This window comes from Strix uralensis, chromosome 10 (assembly GCF_047716275.1).
Source record: "Strix uralensis isolate ZFMK-TIS-50842 chromosome 10, bStrUra1, whole genome shotgun sequence".
Classification (NCBI taxonomy): Eukaryota; Metazoa; Chordata; class Aves; order Strigiformes; family Strigidae; genus Strix; species Strix uralensis.
The window spans coordinates 11235580-11258216 of NC_133981.1; the positions used below are offsets into that span (position 1 = coordinate 11235580).

A 22637-nucleotide genomic window follows, 5' to 3' on the forward strand; every position below is an offset into this window, starting at 1 on the left:
TTTTTTCTTTTAATTTTATTTCGTGACTAGTTTTGGGGAAGAATCTAATTCCATGTGTGGTCTTTTTTTATCACATACACACAAGTTTAATGAATGCTGTTTCTCACTTAGTATTTTGAGTTATTAATAGTTATTCTGCAGTTTTTAAAAGTCATTTCTGAAAGTGGGAAAAATAGTTTTAACTATAAACAAAGAGCGTATGGCAAGTGTATATATATAAAAACAAATAACACGTAGCAAGTAATCTCATTAATGATTATCAGAGATGTACATAAAATGGAATTTGTTCATATTATAAGTATTCTGTTACAGATATTCAAATATAAAGTTTGTTTAACAGTCAAATATTAGTGAAACAGGTAAAACACAGACTTTAAGAGCACCTGTTGTACAGGTCTTGTGTTTTCTCCTTCTCCAAGAGTGAATTTTTCACATAAATTACTGAAAAACACGTTTTCAGAAAACTGTCAGTTTATAAACAGAAGATCACCGAAAAACTGTGTATATAATTGAATACTCTCTGCAGACAAATACATGTGGCTAGGATCAGGAGTGTGATGCTTATCCTGCTGACATAGCTCTGCTCAGGAACCTCGTTCTTCATTGCAGATAGACCTGTTCTCCCAGTCGGCAGATAACCTCAAGCAAAGGTTGTCAGAGCAGATAGTTTCTAGGTAGACAGTTTAGAAACAGCATAAATAAAGATAAATAATAAATAAGATATAATGAATTCCATTCTTTGGTACTTAAATACATTTTTCACGTTAGACATATATGTACTTTTGCAGAAACCTCAAAAGCAAAACAATTACTGGATTTACCTGCTATGTAACTTGAAGAGAAGAATTTAACATGTTCATTTAATAACTTGTCAGCTGCATATTGCTCTGCTCTTCTTTCTTCTTTTTAGCTGCAGCACCTGATTTTTCAAAAAATCCTGTGAAAAAAATGTCTGTTGTTCAAGTTGGAGGTGAAGTTACAATTGGTTGTAAACCGAGTGCTTCTCCCAGAGCAGTTATTAGCTGGAGAAAGGGCTCAGAAGTTCTGCTCCAGAACAAAAGGTACCGTCATAAACCAGTTGCTGGATTGTTGGGTGTTCTCTGTTTTAATAATATTGTTTAAAGATCACTGAAACACAGCTGGCTTAGTATTGCTTTTGACAGCTCATTGATGGGAAACTTTGATGCCAGAGGCCTATTTGTCTTTAGCAGTGGCCATACAGTTCTGAAGATATAAAGCTGGCTGAGAACAAAGCCAGACTGAATACACACGGGTAATTGTACAATACATACGTTTGTGTTCATCAGCAGTTAATTCACTGCAGTGCTATCAGAGCTGACTGTTTACCACACGAAAAGCCTGAGTGAATGAGCTTCATGTAGGAGACAACATTGGAGGCTTCAGGGAAGTGGAATATACCCCCAGGCTGCAGCATAAATGCTTCACAGCTGTACAGGTTGTACAATAACCCAGAGCTAAATCAGTCTCCATAATCTGTCTTTTCTGTTTAGGCAGGATTTAGCCACAGCACCACCCCAGCCACCATGAGGTTGCATGGTCTTCAGCAGGGCTTTACTGATATTTTGTCTGTGATGGCCAATAACTTATTTGTGAGTTGCCACAAACTGTCCACCTTATTACATGCTAATGTCAATTAAATGGTAAAGCATTAAAATCCAAAGTGACTTACTGACTTGAGTAAATTGGGGCTAGTATACAAAATATACAACTGTGATGATATTTCCATATACAAATGTAGATGGATGAAATGGGCAATAGTGTCTAAGAACTGTAATTTTTCTCAGCATCTCTTTTAGTTCACAAATATAACAGCAACACTGTTTTATCACATTATCATTTTCAAAAACAGAATCAGTACTTCATAAAGCTCTGGAAATTGAACACCAGATTTCACACACAAGACCAGTTGGTCAAGGAGGTTAGTTTGGATCACATAAGACTTAATTGTAATTCATTAAAACAACATTATCCAAAACTATGCCACAAATATTTCCCTATCCCATACTGCAGTAATGTACCATACAGATAAAAGCAAATCAGAGAAGTATATGTGAAAGAAAGTGCAAATCTGAGAAGTATTTCACATAGGTACTAGCAATGAAACTGAAAAATCTGAGTAAGCAATCCACACCACAGGGCACAGAGAATTTTCCAATGATTTTTTTCCCCCCACTTTCGTGAATGGCAGTTTTTCTGTTTAACTGCTCAGCTAATGATGAAAAATATTTTTCTAACTACTGTTCAGTCAGATTTGTATTTGCATTTTGATTGTACAGTCTATGCAACAAAAAATGCCTGTTCATTCCTATTAGATGCAGCCTGTCCCTACAGTGTGTAGAAAACATGCTCAATATTCAGTTTGCCACAGGTAATCTCTGGATTTTTCTGACACTGAGAACAGGAGCAAGGAGAGAACTGTTTAAAACTTGCAATTTAAATAGTTGAATTAAGCCTAGATTTTGAGGTTCTAATACCTTGATATTCCCCATCTGATTTGCTTATAAAAAATATTTACATACTGCATACAGTATTTACTTGTGCTTCTGTATTAATTTACTAACAATAATTATAAGCACACTGTAATTTTTGAGCATCCCAGGTGGCCTTCTGCTGCTTAGCAGGAGTAAACAAAAGGAGCAGGATTTACACTGAGGCAAAGGGAGTGCTTAAACTTTCCATGTGCAAAACATTATTACCAGTGTGTCTGCTGGTGCAAAGTAGAATTTATGAGGCTTTTTGATTATTAAATGATAAAATAGCTAGTGCCATGGTTTTAAAGAAGAGAAAATAAATCATCTACACAGTATTTTTCCAGAGATATTTGACAGAAAACAGAAAATTAAATAAGGATTTGTATGGCTGTAATTAAAGTACACAGCTAATTAAAGTAATAAAATCATGTTTCTTTGCTCATAAAAAAAGAGAAGGAACCTGTTCTGCCTTTCTCTCTTTCTATATATATATATATGATTAAACTCTGACATGTCAAAGATTAACTATTTTAACTAAAGCTTTCCTTGTTTCTGCTCCCATTTTATTGTGCAGCAATTACAATCCCTATGGACTCCTTTACTCCTTTTTTTTTTTTTTTAATATTGTATTGGTTTAAAAATGCTGAAAAAAAAGGAAATATCAATCCCTTACAGTTCTGATGGCAACAGATGGACACATTGCTAAATAAGTCAGTGTTAGTGCAACTAGACCTATTCCACCCTAAAGGGAAAGAATATTCTTTATTGTTCACCTTTTTCCTTTCACTCATGATAATAGTTTATTCCTGATATGCCTGAATGGTCACTGCTCTCCCTGATCATCTGAGCTTTTAATATGACAAGATAACACTGCTTTATATTAATGTTAGTTTGTAAGTGTGTAAAGAAAATCGTGCTAACTAGAAAGAGCTAATTAATAGACTATCCATATTAAAAACACCATGAAATATTTGTTATTTGATTTGTCTGAGGGTGTTTTATCAAGCATTTTTAAGTTTATGAAGCTGCAGTATTTGGGCCCCTGCTATTTGAAAAATATCTTAACATTTCCTGAGTCTGAAGGGTAATCTTCTGAATCTCTTACCATGGTCCAGCAGTGAAGTTCCGCAGTCCCCTTTTTAGGGCACAGTTAGTTTCTTCCAGCTCCACTTATCTCTCCCATCCTTGTAGCTCAAACACATCATTGCCCAGATCTTCAAGAGCTTGTATGCTGTGATTTATGTAGAATACTTTATTGCATTTGAAGCATACATGTAAGTCCTTCAAAAAATCCCCAAATCAATCAGATTTTCATTAGATGGTAAAACAAAGCCTGAGTCTGTTTACTGTTCTCAGTCTTAATGTCCCCTCTCTATTGAGTATTCTACTACAAAAGTTTCAGAAATAGCTGAATTCCACCCTCATTCATATGGCTCACCCCCTCTGGGGATTTATCTTTGGTTCATGCTGCTGGCGACCTTAGAGAGGGAATTCAAGGTTATTGGCTGCAGGAATCAGAAAGAGATGCCATAGTTGGCTAATCCTAGCTGGTTTTACTTGCTCTCTCTTCACACGATCCCCCAGTCAGCTTCTCTAGATCATTTAGCAGTACAACTTCAGGTTTTCTTTTAAGCAATTAACCTCTATCTTTGGATCAAAGTCTTGAGAAATGGGCTTTTGGGAGCAATACCACTTGTCCAATGGGCAACTGTTTGAAAAGATTTTGTTTGTTCTTTCCCAAATGCGTGACTCTTTCCTGGCATGTGCTGTGGATTTCAGCTCAATGTATAAATGAAATGCAATGAAGAAAAAGAACAAGCTTCATGCTCTGAACTTCCATCTTGTGGAGTTTGACACAGGTCTGAGCTATTTTCACGTGTGCCATATATTCTCAGTAGGTGCAATGGGAGTTTTCTTCAATCTCCCTTCAATCATATCATGTGTCCACTGAGGGAAAAAAAGAGTAGAAGGGAACAATTGATATATTAAAGCAAACTTTCAAGTCTTGGCACTGGTCTCATCACAAATCTTTTTATCACCTTCAGTGGATTCAGGATCAGGACCTTCATGGAAATCTTATTTTATAAAACTGTTTTTTGATTGAAGTGTTTTAATAAATGGGAATTGGAACCCCTTTTGCTTTACCAGAAAGAGGTGCTATTCCCTCACCATGAGTTGAGTAAATGCATATAAACATATATCATTCACTCCCCTCAGAATTTAAATGAGGATAGCTAAGGGAAAAACCGAGAAATGAGGTAGGTTGAAAGAATGCATTAGTCATATACAGCACTTTCCATGCATTAATAATCAGTAATAAGCAAATATCCATAATTTAAATTTTCTGGGGACTGGACAAGAAGTATGTTTAGGGGTCAATAAAATATGCTCAATACTTGTTGGCTCCTAGACTTGCTTGTAGGACACAGTTCAGTCCCGTGTCTGTGAAGGTTGGTAACTGATTCTCTGTCATAAATAAAGCTGCTCTATGTGGTAAAACTTCTCTCCCATGCCACACTTGGTTTTGGTGTTTTGCACTCGTTATTGCCATTACTCAAAGGAAACGTGGGAGAATGATTGAGCGCTAACATGAAAAAGGGTCTTTCAACAACCTCATACAAAGAAAACTGAGCAGATGTTGTGACTGGAGACTTCCAACACTATGGGTGGGGGGACTTACCTGGTAATTGCTGAGGTCTTATAGCTGCCCCTTGGAGCCTCAAACTCAAAGGGATTCTCCTGCTCCCATGTGAAATGCAAGGACCCAGCAGGTTTCATTAACTGAAGGGTTGTGTCTGTTCATGTCTGTGTGCTGCATCTGAACTGCTTTACCAGTCTCCTGGGCAGGACCATTCTCCTGCAGCCTTCTGAGCACTCACAGCCACCATCTGCTTCTGGCCTTCTGCCAGTACTCCAAGGTTCAGAGTCAGATTCCAAAACTATGAACATTTTAACACATTTTAAACTTGTTTTGGGAAAGGAATTCTGTCTTGTGGCTGCTGTTGGAATTAGAGAAATAGAGTTAAAAAAATACAGTCAATTAATTGGTAAACAGGAGAAGCCTTCAATCCACTGATCAAATAAAACATACAAAACATATTGTACTGTGAAATAGCATTTCAACTTGAACCAATTTGAGAAGAAATGTGTCAGGGCAGTTCAACAAACTTCAGTGAAACATTTCAATTACCAGAATGTCAACACTGTTTGTTTAGCTTATACTGAAACCTTCTGGAATATCCATTATCTTTAAAAGAAAAAAAAAAAATCTGCTTGGGGAGGAATCAAGACAAAAAGGATTAAAAATTCCAAAATTTGCACTACTAACAGAGGAGGAGATTGATGTCCCTTAACTTTTATTTAGTTGAAGTCAATATGCAGTGTAAGGTAGTTATTTACTTTTTCTTGGCAGGCACCTCCATCTCATATGAGATGCCTAACTTTTAGATGAGCAAAGCTGAGGGAATTAAAACTACCCAGTGTCTGAAAAAAACCCCCTACCTATATTGAATTCAGACCAGATGAGTAGCACAGGCAAAAAGAATCTTTACTTGTCATGCTGCTTAGTCCCACCAACCACCCTGCTTTATGCACCTGCTGTTTGCAGATAAAAGTAGAATAGACATTTGTATGCTGGTAGCAAGTTTCATGTAGACATATTTTCTTATGCTATTCTAGCACTTACCATTCCCAGCTTTCTACAGCAGTGTGGCTAGGTGAATAGCAATGGGATATTAATATTACTATTATTTTATTTTTAAGTCTCATTTTTGAAGCCTGGATTAAGTGTATCTCCATTTTTATCCTTCTTGCTTTTCTACCACAAGAAGATTTGCATAGCTTTGATGATATGCCTTAACCTTTCTATCTTATCAGTGTCTGTGTGCTTGTAAAGAAGTTCATTTCCTATTTTAGTTTTTAAATAGAGCACTTGAAGTGTGGCCATCAGCAATCAGAGCAATTCCAGATATCTTAGACACCATCACTGTAAGTCAACATGAATACAAATTAAGCTTATCTCTTGATGAAATTCTAATTTTGCTTAGGGAACCAATGGAATTGATTCTACATCTGCTAAATTTGATTAATCACTTCAGTTCCATTCCTTGCTAACAAATAGATTGACAGAAATCAAAGGCATGGATTTACCTGCCTGTTTTCAGTGCTTAGTCTGAATTTACGTATTAAGATATGAAAACTCCTACAAAATCTGAGACTGCTATATAGAATTGCTTTGGTTTTTCATTTCTCAGGCCACACTACTACTACATATTTGGTGCTAACCAGACAAAACCCATCATTACACCCTTCCCGAGGGAAGCCTGAGAGCTGCAAGGAGTCTTCTATGTTCTAGCTAAAAATATCTTATGCTCAGATTACAGTAGCCTTGGTTTCTATATAAAAGGTAGCAGAAAAGAGGGTATTGCAAAAGACTGGTGGAGGCAGGTATAATGTATTTCTTGGATATTTATTTGCTACCAGCAGCGGTATTTTTCTATTTTCAGTGTTGGTTGTAGACATAAGTGTGCAAGCATTTGCCATTGCTTCCTTCTGAATAATGTTGTTGGATCTAGGAGAAACATAAAACACGGTAGTACTCACTGAAGAGAACGCATGAGCAGAAATGTTTGGTGATCCAGCAAAACTAATGATATTGGCATAAGAAAAGTTTTGCAATCAAAGGGTTGCCAGAAAATGCCTCAGACTGACCTGAAGTACGTTCAGTCTTTCCTCCTTTGTGTTCTCCATGTTTCCAGTTATTTCTGTCTTCTTCCCCAAGCTGAGAGCGAAGGCAGGGAGTGGAAAGCATAAGAGTGAAAGATGAGGAGGGAGATATAAGGAGAAGGAAGAATGAGCACAGATGAGGGGAAGAAAAAGACAATATTTTATTTTTTCTTCTTAATCTTATTTTGCTTTGTTTTTCCCCTTTCTTCTTTCTCTGTTATCTTTTCATTTGAAGTCAATCTACTGCAGAGTAATGAGAAGGCAGAAGGGAACCCCCATTGCTACTTGACCCAATGAAACTCTGGCAGGCAGCAGACAGAGAATATTAGTGCAGTGGAAGACATAAGAAAAGGGCTTTTCCTTTCTTTTCTCTCTCCTTAGAGAGTTTCATAATGGAACAAGCCAATAAACCTAATTTCATCATGTATTACTGACTACTTAATGCAATAGTGTTTAGCACATCAGATAGCGTGAGCATCAAGTAAGCAAATGAACCATATGTTCTCACGTATAAGAAAGAATGACAACCTGTGCGATGCTGAATTTATTACAATTTCTCTTCTGTGTGACACCTCTAATACAATTTTAAATTGTTCCTACTCAACTCCTGGGAACGTTGTTAAGGTGAGCCTTTCTGAGGGGCTGTCCTACATGCTGAGATGTCCCAAGCAATCTGTCACTCTTCCATGTCATATGGAGTTACAATAAACTAAACCCCAGTGAATGTCAGTGTTGTGCCCTCTCTCCCCTTCAGTTCTTGTTTTATCCCTGCTTCATGCACATATTCTGATTGATGTTCAGGATTTGATCCAAAGCCAGCTAATCTCATTGGAGTTTTTTCCATTGACTTCAGCAGGCTGTGAATCAAGGTTCCTAATTAGGAGTTTGCACAAAAAATAATGAGAGGATACAACCTTCTGTGCTTCAATTTTAGTCCAAGTTGTACCGCCATGCACATCATTACTGTTGCACTATTCTGTTGTGTATTGCCGTAGCATACAAAAATACTAGTATTGGATGAAAAATATGGTGCACAGACACCAAATAAAAGATCCCAAAAGTTTCCAACGTAAGAGTAACATTAGAGGTATATAGATCAGGATAGGTTGGGGAGGTGGTGTAAAAAGGAGCAATAAGATATTGATTAACATGACAGACACATGGACTGTTGCCAGTCATGCTGTAGGCATGAGGAACAAAGAGGCTTCTAGGGAGGAGTTTCTGGGATCATTCTGAGTGTGAAGGATTATGTGAGTGAAAGCATCAAAACAGCACCTGAAAAATGTGGCTAATGCTTGGCAAACATGAAGGGTTTGTAGGAGGATACTAACACCTCTGATTTAGCCATTGGATTTTATTACAAAGCAACACTGCTATTTCATTACTTCTTTTCTATGAGAACTAAAATTTTTTTCAAATTTTCAGTGAAAGGAGGAGCTGTTTAAGGAACACACAAGTGGTAGAATATTACACATTAAAAAGACATAAAATTTCTATGGTCTGTGATATATTATCACACAAATTAAGCCTAAATTCAATAGCTCAGTGAAGATTGCCCTAGTGTCTCCTACAAGTCCACAGGTAGCCTGACCAATGGGTGCAAGAGGCTAGCGGTGATGAGAGCTAAAGACATGAGAGCAGGGGCATGTGCAGGTGAAAGGAGATGGGTCATCACATGGGAGCTGAAATCACTGAAGATGAACGCTGTTCATCTCCAGTGCTGTGTATCTGTTCGAGTGTGTGCGCACATGAACATGCTGTCCAGGGTTTCTGAAAGCAAGCCAGGACCACGCTGTGTACCTGGTGTCAGTTGCTTGTTGTATATACAGAACACTTTAAAGTTAACAGCAGGTTTTATTGTAGGTTTATTTTTGAAATATGTTCTGACAAGCAGATAGGGAAGAAGATTCCTGTAAGTGAATTAAACTCCCACACGGAGGGTAATTCAGGGCCTTATGTACTGTTTAAATTCTACTTAAGTCCCATATTAAGGGCTTAGTTTTACATCTGGAGCGAATCTGGTTGTATGAATGGCTGTGTCTGAACTCCTAATAATGTCTGAATCATAAAAATAATGATTAATGGTGGGATTAGATTAAATAGCAGTATTGTGGGCACACCATCTTGTGCTAAAAGAACTTTTCTCTGATGTACTGTAGTTATAAAGATTTCATAAAAACAGCAGAACTTGTGGGCAAATAGAAAAATTGGCAAACTTTTTCTTTGGCAGTTCAGTTCATTTTCTACCTGGATTCTCACCACAGAATTTCACAAAATCTGGTTCCTGATCCTTTCCTTCTCAGTGTATTACTTTATGACTACTTTTTATGCTATGATTGTTCAGACTAGTCAATGTATGGCTGCAGAAATGTTTCATTATGCCCTGTCCACAAGGTAGACTAATAACCAAGAAATCTTTCTTTTTTCCTGGTCATGCTAACGTATGGCTCTTGCCTCAGTCCAGGATTATACTACATCTCTCCTCTCATGACATCAGTTGTTTAAATGCAGATTTAAAATAGGGCAAGGACCGACACAGGGAAGAGAGGAGCTGTAAACAGGCCGTATCTTGTAAATATGACATGAGACCAAGTTCTGTAGGTGGGAAAAAAACCAGAAATGTGTGTGTTTGTTTAATATAGTAGACTGAGGATGAACAGGCTCACAAGCACCTTAAAACTATCACAAGGATTTAGAAAGCTGAAAGGATTAAAACATGGCAAGCAACATTTGGGGGGATTGCTTCTTTGTTTTGTTTCATCACTACACTAGCTGTTTGGTTGGTACATCTCTCTTCCCTGTACATATAGAGGTCCTGTTGCCCAGCATTCCCCAGCTGCACATTTTGAGACATATTACTACAACGGATTTAGACACATGTCTGCAGATATGGTATTTTTTGTCACTTTTTTCTTTGGTCGTTGCATAAGAATATGTGTCTCATATTTAATACTTGAGTATGTTAAAGGTAGGGCAAAATAACTTTTGCTATTTTATGTTAAAAGAAGTACCATCTCCTGAAAATACTGTATTTTGTCTGGAAGCTTTATGATGGAGTATAACTCAATTCAAATGTCTGTATATATTTACATAAAATAAATATCTGTGGTCCCAAATTGCAGAGATTCTATGAAAGAATAATGTTCCTTTTTAGGAACAGAGGGGAATTTTTGGAAATAGCAAGGAACAGTGTTGTAGTGTCACCTTCTATCATTGCTAAAAGTATTATTTTCTAAAATAGTTTAATAAGACTATTCAGCTAGATCGTGTAATTTTGTTTTGATTCAAATAGTTAACACAGAGTTTAATGGTATTTATTTTATTTCCAGTTAATTGTCAGTCAACTCTAAAGCTCATTTATATCAGCATGCAGATAAGGAAAATCCTCTTTTAAGCATAGTTTATTAAATGGCAATACTATTAGAATACAAATTGCACTCAGAATAGGATAAACAGGTACAAAGATCATTAACATATAATACAGACAGTCAGATCTCAGTTGGGACTCAGTGGGACCTTTTCAAAAATACCAGAGCTGTCATGAGCGGGCACAATTCATTCACTCAGTCAAACTTTACTCACATTTATATCTGCATAAATCACTAGTAATTCTGAGTCACTTGAGAGCTGTTTCTGCCCCTCAGTTACTTCCCCTTGTACTTTTTAATTCAGCTTCTCTCATGCTTCTCAATCTTTGTAAAATTAGAAAAGTCAGTTATTGTCTCAATGTCTGCTAGCATATCTGAAGAAATTTATAAACAATATATCTTTTCATAGCTATGAAAGCAGGAGTGTTTTTGCTCTTAAGCAGAGAAGTGAGACTGAGAAGACGTGGTTTCAAATAGGATTTCTCAGATAATAAAAATTACTTTGCCTCTGATTTCATCAGATACAGAATACTCCCTTTTTATCTGCACAGTGCTATGATGATGACTTCAATAACATTATGAGGTGTCAGACACTTGATGTTAGAGGCAGACAGGAGAAAAGAAGAATGAATCTTTACATTAAGTATCAAGGTTACTTTATTTTGAAAGGATTTATTTTATGCCCTTGAAGAGATAGCTACCCTACTGGCAGTGCTGAAATCTGCAGAAGTAGGCTTGATTCACCCCCAGTTTTACACCAGTCCAGCTCAAACAGTTTTGATGGGGATTTCAAAGACAGTTGCTGTATCGAATTAATGCAATTCACATCCACAAATTAAAATTGCACCTCTCTCTAAAACAGATTGGCTGAACAGTACAGCAGTGCTCAAAAATTACTTCTGCTGCACTTTAAAATCTAATGAGTTGACACCTCTTTCTTTTCTCAGATTTTATTTTTCTATCAGTCTTGTTAAATACATATTATTCTTTCATGCTCTTAAGTTCAAAGCAAATAGCCATCAACAATCTTTTGTTCACATGAGACAACACTTTTGGAGATGGTTTGTTTGGCCTGGTTAATTAAAAGCTGTACCTATCATCCCTGCTTGATATCTCAAGTTCTTTACTTAAAAAGTATGTGTGACAATTTTAATGAGCTCTCACTTCTTCCCAGTCTCATGTCTTCTGCAGAAACATTGCAAGCTATTCTTTTTGAATATTACACAAAGTTTTGGCTCCAGCAGATCTTGGGTAGGATGTTTGTTTTCCCTTTCTGCATATAATGCTTAGCTTGTATACTCCTGGAGTCACCCTGAGACATGGGTCAATCCAATGGAACGGGTAGATTAAAAACAAACAGGACATCGCTTACACTATGCTTAAATAAACCAGGGAAAAACTTCTTGCAAACTGCCATGGGACTAAAGGTTTGCAGAGGGCTTTGGATTCATTCCTGAAGACAAATTTCATCCTATGTAGAAGGGCACTGTCTCTAGATCCAAACCCCGGGTTACAGGTCACTTGGTGCTAGGAAAGGACTGCGGTACCTGATGCTGCATCCTTACCCTGCCGTTGCCCTCTGCCACAGTCACCCTGCAGACAGAAAGTTGGCTAGACATGTCTCTGAACTGGGCTTTAAGCTTAAAGAACAGCGTAAGCTGTCTTATGTTCCTATGATCCTCACCAAGTGAACTGCATCCAACACATCCACCTTTCTGCAGGGTAAGTTCCCAGGTTTGTTACATATGGAATGATATTTCTGGGTATTTCTAATTAGCCCTTATGTGCAGGAACTTTGTATGGATTTATACAACTGGATTTTCATCTCTTCCTCGTAGCAACTTTGTTTAACTGAGCTATTTACCCAGAGGTAACACCTGTGTAATTCAGGCAGGAGCATAGGTGTCAGCACTAGTCTGATAAGAATTTAAGCATTTTGTAAGTCAGAGATGCCAGTTTAGAGTTAGGCTTCTGCTTAAGCAATCCCTTGCTGCAACAGGGCTTTATGAACACTTGTGTCCCAAGTAGCTCATTTCATTCTTTCTTCTCCTTCTTTTGCAGGGATGAATTTATCAGATCTGCTTCAGATCCTTTGTTTTTTGTCCCTCGACAGGCACTCATTTACTTACTGAGAGAAGTCCAGTTTTCCTGGCAGACAAAATATTCTACTTGCATTATATTGGACAAGTTAAACTTTTCTGTCTTGTCGCAGTACTTGGAATCACCTTGTCTTCTGATACAAATGCTAAGAATTATTATCTATAGCCGTCACATAGTCTAAAATGTTGTGAAAAGTAGCGGTTTTCAGCAAGCCTTTCAGCAGGTGAGACATGTGTTTCACAGCTTCTTTTTAAATCGTTTGTTAGAGCTTGATCCAAAGCCCATTAAAGGAAATATTCCCATTGCCTTCAGAATCACAGTTCCATTATTTGAAAGACAAATGGAAGAGGATAAAGTGCAGCCCCTCTGAACCCACCCACGGTGTAAAGTCATGGCTTTGAAGAAGTTTATGGCAACTGGGTCAGTATTTCACATTGCTTTTTTTTAACTTGCATTTGAAATGCATCATCTTGATTTTCTGCTGCACTCTGCTTTCTCATCCCTCTCTGGACACAGACCTCAGTACAGCTGGAAATTACTCACTTTTTTTTTTTTCTTTAATTCCCTTCCCAGCTAACTAATTACTCTGGAGTCCTTTGTGCTTTTACATAAATTCTGCCTGAGTATCTTATTTACTGCTAGCTCCCTAATTGTCTTTAGGTAGCATGACCTCTGTTTCAAACAACTCTGAAGCTTTTATTTGCTCATGGTTTCTCTTTGCTAAGCTCTGTTTTGATCTGTTGAAAGAGCCATGCCATCCTCAGCCTGCCCAGCCGTTGAATACTGTTTCAGAACAACATTTCGTCAGATCAAACATTACCTCGTCAGTTCTTGAGTGTCTACAAACCCCTCTCAGTGGAAAAACCAGGAAGCTGGGAATTATTCAGGTCTCATAATGAAGAATACAGGAAAAAAACAATCTGAGTGAGACATGACTAAACTTCAGTGAAAAAGCCCTAGCCAGGAATCCATAGGGGGCTAAGCACAGAGCCTGTACATTCAAAGATTCTCCCCTTTATTATTCTGTATTTTTATAGACTGTTTTTTCCTACTATCTTACCTACACTGGAAGCTTTTGGGGACTGGGATTGTCTTTTTTTTTGCCTCATGCCCGCTTCTGGATTCCAATTTGTACCTAGAGCTTTTAGGTGAAACTTCAGTAAAAATAACAGGGTATCAATATTTGATGGTGAGAAAGACACTACGGTGGCTTGTTATAACTTATTATTCAGGTATCCAATTTATGAACATTTGCTGATTCACACTCGAATCTCTTTTGATACTGTTTGATGAAGCCACCATATGTTAGCTAACCAGTCAGTTGAATCAACTATTTTATCACCAGCAGTTTCTAATGAGGGTGTTTTCTTGTGGCTGGTGCAAACTGATGTGAAGAAATGCATCATTAATGAAAAGAAAATAACAGAGGCAGAAGTGGAATACTTGCAAATCTTTCTTCATATTTAAACCTGCCTTTGAGATACTCTCATCAGGTGTGTCCCATACTGAGAGGGAAAGGCACCAATGCTGTCTCATTTTGATGCACAGTGTCATGAAGCCAGCAGAAAGGCTCAGTTCTTTCATGCTTATTCATCCTTCCTTATCTGAAAAATGTCACTTAGTTGATACATCATTATATCGAAGAGTGTACTTTGTTGCTTCATATTTTGCTCCTCTCTGGTTTAATATGAATATATGATAGACTATTAAACCCGAACTTATTTTCTCATTGTACTACAAATTGCATGCAAACAACTGCTGCAGTACCTGGTGATTATTGCCAAGGAAACAAAGATTTTTCATTCAAGCCTAAATCCCTTCCCCTCTCAGCTCCACACCCCAGTGACAGAGTGCCTGGCACCACAGGGACATCTCAGCTTTTCTCATCCCTAAATCCAACCCTGCCCTGCTCAGGAGAAGATCTTTCAGAAGGGTGAGGTCAGACAAGACTGGGAGACATAAAACTGAGGGTATGTAAGCGAGAAGACCGCTAGGAATCCAAGTCTACCACTTCTCTTCATCAGCCGAGAGGCTGGGAGCGTGTAACGGGAAGCAGAACAAGGTCTAATGTGTGTTACGCATATAGCTACAAGCATATAAATACCAGAGTGGAATTCAGTAAGACACTGTGATGTTTTTTGTGTGTTTAATGGCTATAATATTACTGTCAGCTTCAACTTCTGCTCTTGTTATTGTTCATTTCCTTTAATAATTCATTACATCATCCAATCTTATGTTGTAATAAATATTAAATACCCAAACTGTGATGCATGAATTAGATATTTTCTTTTTATAAAAGGATTCTTGTATTAGATTTAAATGTCAATTAAAAGAGGAATATAAAAAATTAGTGCAGTACTTCTGTGAGTGCTGGGATGAATGAAGCCTAGTTTCCTGTGGATTTGTGACTTAAATCTGGATTTTGTCAGATGTACAGAAGTGTGGCATTTGAGTGCAGCTCTTCTCAGTTGGGTGCAGATTCTCTGATGCCTACTAAGGAGTGTGCCCATGCAGTGGCCTTACTGGCAAGAGGGGCTGTAATGTACATAGAGACCCTGACACCTTTTTTCATGAAACTTCCAGGAATTTCATGTCTTTGAGCCCACTGTCCTCCTTCTAAAGTCAGAAATAATTCATCAAGAGCTTCAGTATCTACCATGCGAAACAGGTGGATGGAAGAACCGACACGAACTAAACATTACAGGATAACGTAATAATTCTGTCCAAAAGTTCATCACTTACCTAATTCAGTTTTCATTTTGAAATTCTCTACGTTTGATAAATGTGTTCTGTATATTTGTGAAGAAAATCCCAAAGCTCTGAGGTGCTGTCCTTGTATGTCAAAGCAAAAAGGTGCTGGATATGCAGTGAAAGCTTACCTAAGGAAAACATATGCCAAACTCTGTACTGACTTACATCTTAAAGTATCTCATTGACATGAAGAAGCATATGAACAAGCTTAGAAATTAATTTTGTCCATAAAACCCAGGAGTGGTCCTGAAATTACTATTAAATGCAATTTACCCAATACTCTGCAAACTGATGTAAACAACATAGTGACTAATAGGTGATTTGAAGGCCCTGTGAGACTGCAATGCATTTGATTTGGCTCCTTGGCTTGTGAGATGGCATTTCAGCATCTCAGCTAGTCTGCTAATATGTTTTAATAATCCTGACAAAATTGCACAAGCAGCTGGCTCAGACACAACATTAGTATGTCATAGGAGCATTGGGATCTGAAAAAAAAAAAAAAGCCCCCCACAGTAAAATATAGCACAAACAGGTAACAAGTTCAGTCTTCCTTCTTTCTCTGGAGACTCCAAATTTTGCTGCAAGAAAGTCAGCTAGATAAGTTAATGGTCAACTCCAATATGTCAATATAACATTCATATTATAGAAATCAATAATAAGTAGAGGTGAAAATTGGTTGATACATATTCAGCTTGTTGTAGAAGAGAAGAAGTATAATGGAAACATTTAAATATTAAAAGTAGCATTACATTTCTATTACATTTTTTTCTTCCTTTTTGTTTATTATTTTCCCCAGGGTCAACTTGCTAGAGGATGGCAGTCTCAAACTCTATAACATCACCAAATCAGATGCCGGGGTGTACACTTGTATAGCAACAAATCAGTTCGGAGTGGCCAGAAATTCAGGGAACCTGATTGTGAAAGGTACATTAGTGTTTTCTTTTGTGCTTTATGAATATTAGAAAGTATGTGCTTTCTTTCATTGGGATGCCCAAGTCTGTGCCAATCAGTGCTAGTATTGACAGGTTGTTACTTGCAGTTTAAAGCTGAAACTGAGCTCTCCAGTACCTGCAGCAAAGAAAACCTCATAACCACACCACTCTGATGATATTTGTACTGCAGTACCATTTAGACGTCAGCAGGTATGGGCTGCACTGTTGCAGACATTGGGCAGCCATGGTTTGAAAGGACACCAAAGCGGTGTGGAGGTTCGGTGTAAGCTGTGTGGTGTGCTTGGATGAGTTTCTTCAGCTTTTACAATTTACATCACATCTGAGACTGCAGAAGAGACTTTAAAGCTGGGGTGCCAAAAAGACATAAGATGTTATGAAGTAATCTGAAAATCAGGTGGGTTTATTTTCTTCAGCATGAGGTGGATATATGTTGCATACATTGCATTCCTGCAGATCCTGAAGCCACCCACTCTTTCTTCCATATCCCAGCTGCTGTGTGTTACTTTGGTAAATAACTCCAAAACAAATCTGAGCCAAGCAAAACCTATTCTTTGGACCATCACAGGTCTTTTAATTCTGAATATTAAAATGGCTACCTTCCACAGCCCTCCCCCAGTCTAATTGCTGCATTGATAATAAAACAAGGGATCCGTTAGGGTATCTTTTATGCTTTGACTAGTTTGTTTTCCTGGATAATAATGCTAAGACATCTTATTTCAGAGGACACCCCTTTGTCAGAAAGCATTTGATTTTTTTGTTTATGTTTTCTTACATTAGGTTTTGGTTTAATTAAACCATTTCAACCGTTAACTACAGGTTAATGTAACTAGACAGATCTTTTTCTGAAGGGAGAATGAGGAACATCCTCCTCTCACATTACCATTATTTTCTTCTCTATTATGTATATGAGATAAAACTTTAATTGTCTCCATAAGAAGAAAGTGACTTGCCTCTTTGAGTGTTATCAGTATGAACTTGTCCCATCAGGATCATTATAAGAAGCCAAATCCTGTGTCCTCTGAGACAAAATCACTGATGGGATCTGATGAGATGTGCCATAGTGCAACTACATCGTTATGCATGAAGTTTCCCAAACTTTGTATGGATGTCAGCAAGGACTTGCCTGGCTGCATAACACTTCCAGCTCCAATGCAAGTCATGCTTTCTTCTGCCATTTTCCTTTTTTTGTCCCTCTTGTTTTTGATTAAGGCACTAAGTGCAGATAATTGTCTACCAGTCACATTTTATAGCTCTCGCATATGAAACAGTAATAACCTTAAGTCTGGAAAGCCAGGTTTCCTTCTTCTGTCCTTTCCCCTGCTCTATCTTCACTGCATGCCCTCACTGCAGGGGGACAGATTTTCCCCCAGGCTGCTGCTTTCTTTACTCTCAGCTCTTCTCCAGCTGGACAGGACTTGTACAAAGTCATGGCTGAGAGAAGTGGGAGACCCAGGGTTCACAACCCTTGACTGGGAAGGACTTGACCCTGGCTCTGCTGTGCTCTGGATGAGCACCGTAACCATGAGATTCCAACCATTAGTGCAAGAGGTGGACAGCCTCGGGTCACTGTCGTTTTGAGCTACGTACTGCTTGCCCAGGAAGGTGTGTACTCACCAAAAAGGACCTTTTTCACAAGATCCCCCTTGGGTGGCAGTCCTCACTTACTGCCAGACAAGGCTGCAGTGGGCAGAGCCAGCGTTCGGGCACGTGGCTCTGCTTGGCTTCTCCTGCTGGTCTTGGGAATTTATTGAGCAGTCTGCATTGCTTTCGGATGGGGTCTAAGTCCTTCCACTGCAAACACTCGCAACTTCAACACCTACTTCAACTTTTCAGACCACCTCGGTGAGACCAGGAGTTTTATTTCTAGATGTTGTGATGCTTTAGTTGGAGGTGTATAAATAACTTCCCTAACAGCCATCCTTATCAATATCCATATACGTATCAAATGGTCACATCAGCTGTAATTCTCCTTCCCTCCAAAACTACAACTTCATCTGTGCTGGGGCTGAGACTCTGGTGTAACAGCACACTGGCTCTGGTCCCAGTCCAGTGATGCTCTGCAGGGGAGCATCTTCCCTGCAGTATTTTTCACCCTTCTTTGAAACACAGTTAAATACATTGTGGAACACATTAAAGTACATTATGTTCAAAGCAGTCCTTTGTTTCAGGTTTTTGCTGTGTTGATAGATGGTCTATCTCCATTAGTAAGAATTTGTACAAACTTATTGCTCAGGTAGACTAGTCCAGAGATGGAGGACATGAAAAGAGATATTGTTTGTATAGATATTCCTATGAGCAGCATATGAAATGACTGTGCTCTGATCTTTATTCACTGACAAAAAAAAAAAAAGAAGAAAAATTGAGGCAAACTTAGTGGTTTTTTTTTCTCTTTGCTCCCACACAATCTTTTCAATGCAGACATTTTCTTATAAAAGTATTCATATTTGTTGATTTTAAATTAGGACATCTTAGAAAGTGGAACTTCTGAGATTATAGTAAGCACATTAATCAGTTTTGCAAAACAGCTAACAATAATAATGTCTGTAGTTACAAGAAGAGCACGTTATTAAATGTAATTTGTAACTCTCTTTTTTTTTCTTAATATTCTTGTTTTCAATGACTTTAGAATGGTTACTGTAGCTGCAGGCATGACCTCTTCCCCAACCTACTGCATCTGCCAAAATCTTTTTCATACTCATAATATGAAAGAGCAATTAGCATTGATGCAGTACAACGTGTAATCTGAGATGGTGTTACAGCACAGCTAGCAATGAATAAACCAAGAAGTTTAGGGTTTAGGCAGCTCTGACTTAATGTTATATAGTATTTCACATATCACATACATACATCCTAATATAGTAATATGGGAAAATCACATTAAAACATGAAAAAAATAATTTTTTTGGCATTTATGAAGTTTATTAAAACACTGAGTAACAACATGGTATAAAAATGATCTTGTTTGCAGGGAACATTTGTTTTTGTTTCCCCTCTGGAGAAGTTTTGGCTGTTCAATTATAGGCCTCATTGCTTCAGCATTATTTTCAACTGAAATGTCAGAACTTGGAAAAGCATATCTAATGTGCAAATTAAGTTTATTGCTGCTCATTGAGTTGTTTATTCTTTGTGTGAGAAGTCTTTATTATACCTCCAGCACTCACAGCATCTTATCTATTTTCTCCTCTGGAATGGGATTTGCCATATAATGCATGTCTGCAGTTGCTAAGCAAGATAGATAGATAATGTAGAACCAAGAGCTTTTAAGAAGCTTTTAAAAGTATTTGAGGTGGAAGTCTTAAAGACAACCCCATAAAAGAAGCAGAAAATATCACACAAGTGAGCCACGCTGCATCAGTGGTATCACTGGATATGAGCTGGCTAGAACAAGAGATACAAGAGGATGATAATGCCATAATAAAATGGATTTTTTTGCTAACACTACTAAAAAAACACGCCTCACACACAAACAGTATAATTCACAAAAAGACACTTTTCTATATTTATTTGGTGGAGGCAAATAGGCTCATGCCAATAAGAAAATAGATTTCTAATACTAATAGCATAAAGCTATTGGGATTTGTTGTGTTATAAGAAACCATTATGTTCTGATATTCCAAAATACCCGTTCACTAGAGGGTTCTGTAGAATGTGATTTTTTAAAAATACTTATCTTTTCCCTAAGGAGGCATTCCATAGGTTTTAAGAGATAAATGATCTCTGGAATTTTTATTTCTTCTAATAACATCCTATAACAGGATTGCAGCTATCTTATTTCTGATCTCTTTGAATGTGTGATCAAATAATGACACGAGAAATTACATGACAGACCTAATGAGTTAAACGTAATATTATTGGAACCTTCTGATGAAGAAAAGTTTCAAAAAATTCCCAGCCAGTTTCATTACAACCAGCTGGAGTTAATGGCTCCTTCCTGTACAACAGACTGGCTTTGATGGAGGCTTAAAGATTTTACAAAACAACAAGACATCATTTTCTATTTGTATTCTATGGATTTTAGAATGTAACTATTGAATCTGATTACAAATTCTATGCAGTGCTGTTTGTATCATTCTTACTTTGACCTTCCCATAGAAATAAATTGATTTTATTTATAGTATTTTACTTATTTATAGAATGCTGTAATTGTACACAGTGCATTGTAAGAGCCAAAATGGACCGATCCTGGTGACCAACCATCCAGTACAGAGAAGCAGGAGTTACAAAATGAGGTGGCATTAAGTCTTGTAGTAGTAGAGGTGATGTGGGTCTTGTGAAGGGTAGATATTTAAAAGAGAAATTTGAAGGACAGAGAGTACCTGGCACATGGAAAATTCAGTAGTGGCACAAAGTTTTATTAGTGCTGAATGAATGAAAGCAGAAAAGGTGAATTTCACCCCTGGTATAAGTGCCTTGTTTTGGAGTTTTAGCAGGATACCTAATTCATAGGGTGTCTTCAGGCTGTCATCAAAGCAGTGCAAAACAGATACATGCAAGTCAGCTTTAAGCAAGACAGATAAAATACCAGCAGCAGTTTATACCTGGCAGCAAGGAGCTTATCTTAGGCTTTGGGGTCTGTCCAAGAGGGCTGGGAAGCTGAACCCCATAACCACTCTTTACTCATATCCAGCTACTGAGCTTACAAATGGAAGGCTCAGAAAATGTGCTGTTGCGCATCTAATTATTGACATTGTAAATGGCCTTGTTAGGGCCAGCCCTCTCGATTCCCAGGGGCAGTTACAGCGTACAGGAGACAGGAGCTGTGGAGGTGACCCTTGCTGTGATTTCAGAGGAGCCAGTTCACACCTCCTGGTTCTCCCAGCTCTACCACACAGGTCAGACCCAGGGGTTACATGAGGTGGGGGACAGCCCAGGGTGACTTGCCAGACCCTTCAACACCCTCCTGTAAATCAGGCATAACCTTTTGCATCATTTATGAGAGAATGCGTGTGGAGACATCTCTCCTGCACAGCTAAAGACAGAGCAGACAAAAACCAAGTGGAGGCTGGGAGAAAGTGTGTCAAAACCATGCAGAGCAATGTAGAATTTCCACTTTGGGGTTGATTGTGGCATTCAGGGGAACACTTTGCTTCTTTGATACTATATTTCATTGGCTTTAAAAGCTCAGTGTAGAGATGCACATGGTTTATAGGTTTAAGGAAAGAGGAAGTCTTACAGGATGACTCTGGAAGAAGAGATGACGAGTTTGGAGGACCATCTCAGGCCAGAAGATCATGCCTTTCCACCTGCTAGTGGCAAAGAGAAGTTCCAGCTTTTTTCTTTTTTTAACATACATAGCATTATTGCAAGTAATAGAACTTCTCCCCTCAAAGTGTTATTCATGCAGTTCTATTTCAGCTGTGAGAATAAGAAGTACAGGAGGAAAAACAAGAAAAGAAAACTTTGTGGAGGTTCTCCGTAGCTTCCAGAGACTTTTCAAAATTATTCTATAAAAGCTACCTGTACTTCACAATGGAATTACTTCATTTGAGATTTATGGAGCTAAGTTCTTTGCCAGCATGTGCTGAAATCAGTGGAGTTGTGCCAACAAAGAATATGGCCCTTGAATCATCTGGAATTTATTGCATCTGACACACTGCTTCCAGGGAGAAGAAGAGATTTCTCTAACCTAATGATCGAGTATCTTTAAGACAGTCATCTGAGGCCTTCACATTTTTGCAGTCCTTGACTTCAGACAAACTGATGGAGCTGCCACAATGATAGTTTTATGTGGCTGTGAAGAGCCGTCAGAGTACGCAGAGAAATCTGAGAAAGCGTGTTCTAAGTCTTGAGCTTTAACTCATGATGAGAACCTCAGACACTCTATTAATGATACCAGAAAAAAACACCTAATTTGTCTATAACAATAAAAATGAGATAAGTTCTTTCTTTGTTTTCCCTGGAAAACATTACTTGATGCCTGCAGCAAGTACATCACTGAAACTAGTGAGATCCAGTTTTATTTTAAAACATTAGCAGAAAATGCAACATTCTGCCTTGTTTCTACTTGGCCGCTGCCATAACAGTCACTCCTCCAGCGTAGCTCAGATGTGGAGAAGCCCTTCAGGTTTCAGCCCATATTGCCTGTTTGTACCCACATATTAATCAGTTACCACAGTGACGGTGACAGTCTGAATGAAAATATGTTGGATGCCGCATCATATATCAACCTTTTGGATCCAAGGCCTTGGTATAACCAAAATCCTGAATTTTCAAGTAAATTTCTAACACATAGTGTTAAGCCAGAATGG

At 38.0% G+C, this 22637-nt stretch overlaps 1 protein-coding gene across 1 annotated transcript in view; it reads left to right on the forward strand.

The window, feature by feature from the left end:
• CNTN6 (contactin 6) overlaps positions 1-22637 on the forward strand; it is a 90709-nt gene that overhangs the window by 49387 nt on the left and 18685 nt on the right. Inside the window, exons 9-10 of the mRNA XM_074878736.1 lie at positions 911-1061; positions 16233-16360. Of these exons, the coding sequence (XP_074734837.1) occupies positions 911-1061; positions 16233-16360 (279 nt within the window). The remainder of the gene's footprint in view (positions 1-910; positions 1062-16232; positions 16361-22637) is intronic.